The 9,737-nt window shown below is 40.7% G+C and overlaps 1 protein-coding gene across 1 annotated transcript; it reads left to right on the forward strand.

Moving 5' to 3' along the window:
- Positions 1 to 5,033: 5,033 nt before the first annotated feature.
- Positions 5,034 to 9,379, forward strand: LOC128203196 (uncharacterized). Its single transcript, XM_052904500.1, has 2 exons — positions 5,034 to 5,437; positions 5,659 to 9,379. Exon 2 carries the CDS (start codon positions 5,684 to 5,686, stop codon positions 7,556 to 7,558), a length of 1,875 nt encoding a protein of 624 aa, XP_052760460.1. The 5' UTR covers positions 5,034 to 5,437; positions 5,659 to 5,683; the 3' UTR covers positions 7,559 to 9,379.
- Positions 9,380 to 9,737: the final 358 nt, after the last annotated feature.

Below are 9,737 nucleotides of genomic sequence, written 5' to 3' on the forward strand. Positions count from 1 at the left end.
TCCCCGGTATACCCCCGGACATGGGGGCCGTGGTTACAATTGACTGGTGCATAAGGGAAAAGACTGGGATGGGAGAAAGTTTAGAATGCAATAGGGGGAGACGGGGAAGCAAAGTATGAACTCTTAAAAGACGGGTAACGGAGGGAAGTGGGATAATTGGCTGGATTGGAAACACGAAGGCTATACTCGCTTCCTTCCCTTGAATCGCGTATCAGTTATATATATATATATTTGTTAATGCTTATAAACTTCAAATCAACCAACCGTAAATCTCAAAGGACGTGACTTCAAAGGGGTTCCCACATGACCAATCCTTTGCCGAATTTCAGCGTTGCATCGTTCTACAAAACTTCGGCAAGTTGAAATTTTGCATCATTAAAATACAAGCAAATCTACTTGAAATCCTGCCGGCAAAATCCCCGCAAAATGCGCCCGCATCAAGGGACCCTAGGTAAGGCAAATTCCCCGCTATTTTCGGCACATGACAAAACCACCGCATTCACCCACCACTACATGGTGATCTGGAAAGTAAACACGGCCGTTATCTCCGGCTATCCCCGATATAACCCCGGACCTGGGAGGGGTTGTGGGCGTGGTTACAATTGACTGGTGCAAAAAAATGACAACACTGATAAGTATTATGACGCTGTAGCTTTGTTAAATCAACAAAAGAAAGAACATGGTTGTGTGTGTGTGGGGGGGGGGGGGGGGTACAACTGCAGTGCATTAATCTGCGCGTTAATGATTGTACTGTTGACACAGAACTGTTAGTTCAACGTCCAATAAGCATTGGAACAGCTCTGCAAACCCATAAGGCTTTATCCATCTACATCTATTCGTTTGCAGTTTGGTTGAACTACGCAAGAAACTATACCTGAAATGTATACCTGATTATTCAAATGCATCAATAAATAAAAAATCACCAGATGTATTGTCTACTTATTTCCTCTTCAGGGATTTCATGAAATCACTGACTACATTTTTTAGGGATTTCACGAAATTACTGGAATTTTCAGGGATTTCATGAAATCCCTGAGTGATTCAGTAATTTCGCGAAAATACTGAAATTTTCAGGGATTTCATGAAATCCCTGGTTTCACAATCTTACTGTAACATATACACAGGTACACCGGCAAACGGCACATGCAAATACGCCGAGTGTATATACACAAATAATATCAAATATACACGTTTAACAAATAGCACATGCAAATACGCGCGTATATACACAGGTTCACCAAATGGCACATGCAAATACGCCGCGTGTATATACACAGGTATACCAAATGACAAGGTATACCAAATGACACATGCAAATATGCCGCATGTATATACACAGGTATACCAAATGGCACATGCAAATACGCCGCGTGTATAAACACAGGTATACCAAATGACACATGCAAATACGCCGCGTGTATATACACAGATATTGCAAATGACACATGCAAATCCGCCTCGTGTATATACACAGGTATACCAAATTGCACATGCAAATACGCCGCGTGTATAAACACAGGTATACCAAATGGCACATGCAAATACGCCGCATGTATATACACAGGTATACCAAATGACAAGGTATACCAAATGGCACATGCAAATACGCCGCGTGTATATACACAGGCATACCAAATGGCACATGCAAATACGCCGCATGTATATACACAGGTATACCAAATGACAAGGTATACCAAATGGCACATGCAAATACGCCGCATGTATATACACAGGTATACCAAATGGCACATGCAAATACGCCGCGTGTATAAACACAGGTATACCAAATGGCACATGCAAATACGCCGCATGTATATACACAGGTATACCAAATGACAGGGTATACCAAATGACACATGCAAATACGCCGCGTGTATATACACAGGTATACCAAATTGCACATGCAAATACGCCGCGTGTATAAACACAGGTATACCAAATGGCACATGCAAATACGCCGCGTGTTCATACACAGGTATACCAAATGACACATGCAAATACGCCGCGTGTGTATACACAGGTATACCAAATGACACATGCAAATACGCCGCGTGTATATACACAGGTATACCAAATGACACATGCAAATACGCCGCGTGTTCATACACAGGTATACCAAATGACACATGCAAATACGCCGCGTGTGTATACACAGGTATACCAAATGACACATGCAAATACGCCGCGTGTATATACACAGGTATACCAAATGACACATGCAAATACGCCGCGTGTATATACACAGGTATACCAAATGACACATGCAAATACGCCGCGTGTGTATACACAGGTATACCAAATGACACATGCAAATACGCCGCGTGTATATACACAGGTATACCAAATGGCACATGCAAATACGCCGCGTGTATATACACAGGTATACCAAATTGCACATGCAAATACGCCGCGTGTATAAACACAGGTATACCAAATGGCACATGCAAATACGCCGCGTGTTCATACACAGGTATACCAAATGACACATGCAAATACGCCGCGTGTGTATACACAGGTATACCAAATGACACATGCAAATACGCCGCGTGTATATAGGTATACCAAATGACACATGCAAATACGCCGCGTGTTCATACACAGGTATACCAAATGACACATGCAAATACGCCGCGTGTGTATACACAGGTATACCAAATGACACATGCAAATACGCCGCGTGTGTATACACAGGTATACCAAATGACACATGCAAATACGCCGCGTGTTCATACACAGGTATACCAAATGACACATGCAAATACGCCGCGTGTGTATACACAGGAATACCAAATGACACATGCAAATACGGCGCGTGTATATACACAGGTATACCAAATGGCACATGCAAATACGCCGCGTGTATATACACAGGTATATCAAATGGCACATGCATCATAAACGCTACGTGTACAAAAAGTTTATTAAATATGATTACGTCGACCAAAATAATGACCAAAAAAAAATACCAAAACAGTGAGTACTATTTGATTCCATTAACTGTGACACGCATGGAGAAGATCCGTGGAAAATCAAATTGACATTTTGTAATTCAAATATTGTATTTCCAATTGATGATACAGGGGCAGACGCTACAGTCATTTCTGAGTCCACATTCAAATCTTTGAAAAAGCGCCCAGCGCTAATGCCTTCATCTTCGGTGCTTCGTGGTCCTGGTGGTCAAATTGTTTGTAAGGGTTATTTAGTCTGGTTCCCTGCTTACTGATATTTCATAACGATAGTGTTAGGGGAGGGAACTCCAGACTAAGGGTTATTTCGTTGCTAATAGGTACAGAGATGGTAAAAAGTTTCTGTTTCGCGTGTTCGTGGTCGCAGGAAACGAACAAAATAGTCTACTTAGTAAAGGAGCCGCGAAGGCTATGAATTTAGTACAGCGTTTAGGTGAAATTTCAAAAAGCATATTTGGAACCGCGGGTACCATGAAATGCGAGCCTGTTAGAATACAGCTCAAAGCAGATGCACAGCCGTACAGTGTGAATAAAGCGCGCCGCATACCATTTCCACTATTGCCGAAGTGTGAAAAAGGCACTAAATGACATGCTAAATGACGGTGTCATAGAACGTAACGGAACCGACAGACTGGTGTGCACCGATGGTACCAGTAGTAAAGCCGAATGGAAATGTAAGAATATGTGTCGATCTAAAAACGTTAATCCACCACAGCGATATGGGAACTATGTTTAATGTTAGAAGTAATGACATTCAGATTAAGTTCAACAGTCTCAGATAAGACGTTATAATGGCTAATTAAGAAATGTATTTACTGCCAGTTTCGTAAATGCTTAAATATGAACTTCACAAAAGTTAACAGTGCTGTCTCTAATAATTATGTGAACCTTAGGTTATCATTTTATGGAGGCAGATGGTACTCCATTTATATAAAAAGGTTACCATGAATACTCAGAGCTGCTAATGAATATTAGGCTCCGTCTTATGTTATTCTTATTACTGCTTCAGGCTTTTGTACATACTATTAGGAGAGTTGTGTTTACTATCATGAGATGTATATCGTTATTAAAGTATAACACATTGAATTGTGTTTATATACACTGACCACCCAATTTTATAACACAAATACATCACACACACACACATACATGTATACACAGGTTTGCCAAATGCACCGAATGCATCGCACATATATTCACCGGTTGTTCTAATGCAGCATGCAAATATACACAACGTGTTGGATTATAGGATTACAGGATTACATCATACGTATATACAGATTCGCCAAAGGACAAATGTAAAGACATCATGTATATTAATTAAACAGAGGCCTACTGTTTGAAATATGCCAGAGTCTTCAATGGTAAAAGATAAGTTTACATTTAAATCGCCCTTTTGTATCTTGGTTGTGAAGGGTTAATGTTTCACCACTATAAACAATCTAAATCAGATACTGATATCTATTGAATTCATTCTTAAAATAAAAGAATGAACGAGCTTGAGCTGTAAACAATAGTAATACGATTAATCAGCCCAAACAAATGTAATCTTAATAGCTTAGATACAAGCCTGAGTGTTAACTGGATTCCACAGGTGCTCGGTTAACACATTTGGAATTTTTCAAATGCATGTCACATTTGACCAATCGTTCTAAATGACAGATGTTAAATATGTTTTGTTGTTTTCAAGCTGCCTTTTATGCATTTTATATCCCCATACTGTCTGATAATTAAGCCATTTTGATTTTTTCAAATGCATGTCACATTCGTTCTAATTGACAGATGTTAAGTATGGGTTGTTGTTTTCAATTTTATATCCCCACACTGCCTGATTATTAAAATGAAATTCTAACAATTGGTGTTTCACTAATGTTTATTTAAAAAAAATGCGATCCCATACTGTTTGAAGATGCGAGTAGATTTAACAACATGTAAACAATCACAATTACAGCAAATTTTGTATCAATTACAATTACATTCTTAGAGTAGTTTGAAAAATGTATTGATTTCTATTTACAGATTTGGAAGAAGGTCAGCAGCTTCTATGTGATTACTAAATATGTTAAAACTTGTGGAACGCTTTGGATTCTAGAATTGATAAAACAATTTAGAATACAACTAATAATTCATTTTCACCACATAGTTCGCTATAGTTATTCTGAACCAGTAAACATGCTTCGTTTTTCATCTTCCACTTCGCCACACGAAAATAAGATTAAATCAAAATGAAGAACTTAATATGGATCCAAATACAACAAATAAAATGCTCACGACTACGTTTAATCTCGGTTTTATGATATTAAACATGTTTTTAAAGTATTCAATAAACTTGTGTGTAAGCCCCTGTGGAATATCTCTCGTATGTGTTCAGACATGATTTCCTTCGAGAGCAATTCATTTAAAAACTAAATTATTAAGTGCTTTAATGGGTGGTTTTTGGAAAGTGCGGACTTATTGTGATGACAATTAGGGTATGAAGTTATGCTTACTAAATATTGTTGTTTATTTATTGTATACTATGCAAGCAAACCTTTGATAATGTTGGAAACGTAGTTTCGGTTTCATGTGCAAGAAACACAGTTTATTTTTCCTTACCATAAAGCGATATAAGTAATACGTATGCTTGTAATGTAAATTACTCCTATAATTAACCATGGATGTCATGGATATTGATTTGATATATCCTTTACAGATCGAATGCCACAACATAAAGCAATATGCCAGTCTACCATAAGCCCTCCGTTCCGCCATACATGGCAACAAAGTGTTCAGTGTGCATGCAGATGTCAACTAACCAGCAGATTCTTCAATGCAAACACACGTTCTGTCAGCCTTGCCTCAGTCAGCAGTTAGCGCGACTAACAACACTCATAGACGGTCCAGACACCATATCCATCACTTGTCCCTACTGCAAGGACTTTTTCTTCTCATCCATGAAGCCTCTCGGCCACAAAGCCGACTTGAGAAGACGGAGAACTGAAAAAGAAACTAGAAGACCGCAAACATCTCTCGGGCACGTTTCTGAGTACCGGGACCAGTATCAAAAACACGCTGGCGACCGCAAAGCGGAAAGATGTCAGCCATGCGCCGAAGGGTCGATTTATGAGCTTGCTGTTTTCTGGTGCCAAAACTGTTCCGAATATATGTGCTCAATGTGCGCAAAATACCACTCGGCGATGAGAATGTCCAGGGATCATATCGTGAAGACAATCAGGGATAAAGAACGCTATGAACACGTCAGACCAAGGATTCAATCAACGCGTCCCCGATCGGCTAGAGAAGCAAAACCATTCGAAGCTTCGACAGCGAAAGAAGTAAGTCATTACTATTGCGAGCCCTGCAATTTGGGAAAGATGACCAAGTTTGCCAAATACCTCTGCGACAACTGTAAAGAGCAGTTGTGTGACGACTGCGCTCGATGTCATCGCAACATGAAAATGGCGAAATCGCACAAGATTGTACCAATGAAAGATGTGCTCTCCACGAAAGATACGGCGTACAGCCTTGGGGTGAAATGTGATCGCCACTCCGGGGAAGTGCTGAGTCTCTACTGCAAGCAATGCAAGACGTCCTGCTGCTCCATATGTGCTGTCACTGCTCACAGCCGCTGCGGGAAGGCAACAAAACTTTCTGATCAAACTACAGGCACTGGTAAAGCCGAGGACGGAAAGAAAGAGGAAGCTGCTTATTACGCTTGGGATGATGTCGCAAAAGATTTATCCAATGGCAAAACTGTTTCCTTCGGCATAAATCCAACGAAGATGAAATACCCCAAGAAGAAAATGGAATTAAGAAAGAAAAGAATTGAACTACAATCGAGCAGCGATAAGGAATGGGTTATCTCCTTAGCACTATTGACATGCGGGGATATACTGGTCATCCAGCTGTATGAACCAACCCTGAAAATGATCTCCCCGGACGGAACTGTACTGTCTTCGTGTAGATTCTACGGCGACCCATGGTCAGTTTCAGTATACAACGACTCACTCGCGCTCGTAAGCTTCTCCGACCGGAAACAACTTCAGTTGATCAACATAACCAGGTCAGGTCTTAACACAGGAAAGAAGTTCAGCACTCGACACAAATGCATGGCGATCTGTTTTGCCAAGAGCCTGATCGCAGCCTCATGCTGGGACGCGTGTATTCATTTGATGGACATTACGGGACGAGAGATTTCCTCTGTTGACCTGGACAGTCGCGGTGACCGTCTGTTTACAAGCCCGGAATACATCGCAGCGAACAAGGATGGTAGTTCTCTCTACGTATCTGACTACAAACGAAACAGTATCACAGGACTTACGGTACTGCCCTCAAAGATCAAGAATACGCCGGAGTTTGTCTTCAAACACAAGGAGCTTCAGGGTCCGAAAGGGATCGCGGTGGATACAAAGGGGATTATTTACGTTTCCGGGATGTCTAGTCGCAACATATTTCGCCTGGCGCCATCCGGGGATGTCATCCAAGTATTTCGGCGGCGAGAAGACACGGAATATTATGAAGCCATTGCAGTCTCGCCGGATGTAGACAAGATACTTGTTTCAGCATATGAGGACAATTCAATTCTGGAATATAAACTAAAAAACGATAAATGACGTTGTGCGAGTGTTTTAAGAAAATTAAATGTTTTATGAATTTGAAGAATAATTATCATTTACATTTGCCTGTGCCATTTAAAATAACAGCATGCGAAGTTTTTGCCTTATTCGCTACACGGGTGCAATATTAGCCACATAAAAGATTGGAAGTCCATGCTGTAAAACAATCAACGGGTGCCAAAATAGCCACCTCAATGACTGGAAATTCGGGCTGTAGAACAATCAATTTGTGCCAAAATAGCCACTTCAGTGACTGGAAATTCGGGCAGTAGAACAATCAACGGTGACTGGAAATTCGGGCTGTAGAACAATCATCGAGTGCCAAAATAGCCACCTCAGTGACTGGAAATTCGGGCTGTAGAACAATCATCGGGTGCCAAAATAGCCACTTCAGTGACTGGAAATTCGGGCTGTAGAACAATCAACGGTGACTGGAAATTCGGGCTGTAGAACAATCAACGAGTGCCAAAATAGCCACCTCAGTGACTGGAAAATCGGGCAGTAGAACAATCAATTGGTGCCAAAAACGCCACCTCAGTGACTGGAAATTCGGGCAGTAGAACAATCAATTGGTGCCAAAATAGCCACCTCAGTGACTTGAAATTCGGGCAGTAGAACAATCAATGGGTGCCAAAATAGCCACCTCAGTGACTTGAAATTCGGGCAGTAGAACAATCAATGGGTGCCAAAATAGCCACCTCAGTGACTGGAAATTCGGGCAGCAGAACAATCGCTGGATACCGTACTAGCAACATGACTGGCTGGAAGTTAGTGGTTTAGAAGAATCAACAGGTGCCGTACTAGCAACAATACTGACTGGAAATTAATTCGGGCCGTAGAACAATCGACGGGTGCCGTACTAGCAACATGACTGACTGGAAGATCGTGCCGTAGAACAATTAACGGGTGTCGTACTAGAAACATGACTGACTGGAAGATCGTGCCGTAGAACAATTAACGGGTGTCGTACTAGAAACATGACTGACTGGAAGATCGTGCCGTAGAACAATTAACGGGTGTCGTACTAGAAACATGACTGACTGGAAGATCGTGCCGTAGAACAATCGACGGGTGTCGTACTAGAAACATGACTGACTGGAAAATCGTGCCGTAGAACAATTAACGGGTGTCGTACTAGAAACATGACTGACTGGAGGATCGTGCCGTAGAACAATTAACGGGTGTCGTACTAGAAACATGACTGACTGGAAGATCGTGCCGTAGAACAATTAACGGGTGTCGTACTAGAAACATGACTGACTGGAAGATCGTGCCGTAGAACAATCGACGGGTGCCGAACTAACAACATGAGTTACTGGAAGATCGTGCCGTAGAACAATCGACGGGTGCCAACATGACTGACTGGAAGATCGTGCCGTAGAACAATCGACGGATGCCAACATGACTGACTGGAAGATCGTGCCGTAGAACAATCGACGGGTGCCGTACTAGCAACATGACTGACTAGAAATTCGGACTGTAGAACAATTTAATGGGTTCTACAACAGCCACAAGAGTTACTGGAAAATAGAGTAGAACAATCAAAGAGTGCCTCAATGGTTTCATTTTAGACATTATATTTATATTCGTCCGTAACATATAAGTTGTGTTGTTGTTTTTTGTCCTTACTCAAATATTATGTGACTGATAGTATTAGTGCTTATTTACTCGTTGTTCGTCAGTATACTAACACATATAATCATTTGATATTTACATACTTTGTATTCGAGATGTTTAATGCTACAAATGTATTTACACAATCATATGCAAGCAAACAGTGTCCTATAAAGAGCGAAAGGGTATTGCATGGATGTTCGGGGAATTCCACAAGAAATAAAAATAATGTGAAAACATTGAATTCTGGTGTATTTTAAAACCCATTTTCAGTCTACAAAGCCCTGATGTAACAAGCCTTCTTTGCTTCATTTTAAATTATTCCAAGATAACAAGTTATTATAAACAAGACTTGAGATAGATTAAATGGGAGATAAACGTTTTGGGTCAATTAAGTTTAAAGCTGCTCTCTCACAGATTGAACGTTTTGACAACTTTTTTGTCTTGGAACGAGCCCATTTTTGCGAAAATCAATGGAAACCAGTTCTATAAGACTGCTTACAAAAAATTAGATCGCAGATTTTTTATATTTAAGTTAAAAAAAAATGATGTTATATGCATT

The sequence above is a fragment of the Mya arenaria genome, chromosome 9, assembly GCF_026914265.1.
Source record: "Mya arenaria isolate MELC-2E11 chromosome 9, ASM2691426v1".
NCBI lineage: Eukaryota > Metazoa > Mollusca > Bivalvia > Myida > Myidae > Mya > Mya arenaria.

Bases quoted from the DNA above. Each gene is read 5' to 3' on its own strand.
- LOC128203196 (XM_052904500.1), top strand. From the start codon at position 5,684: ATGCCAGTCTACCATAAGCCCTCCGTTCCGCCATACATGGCAACAAAG.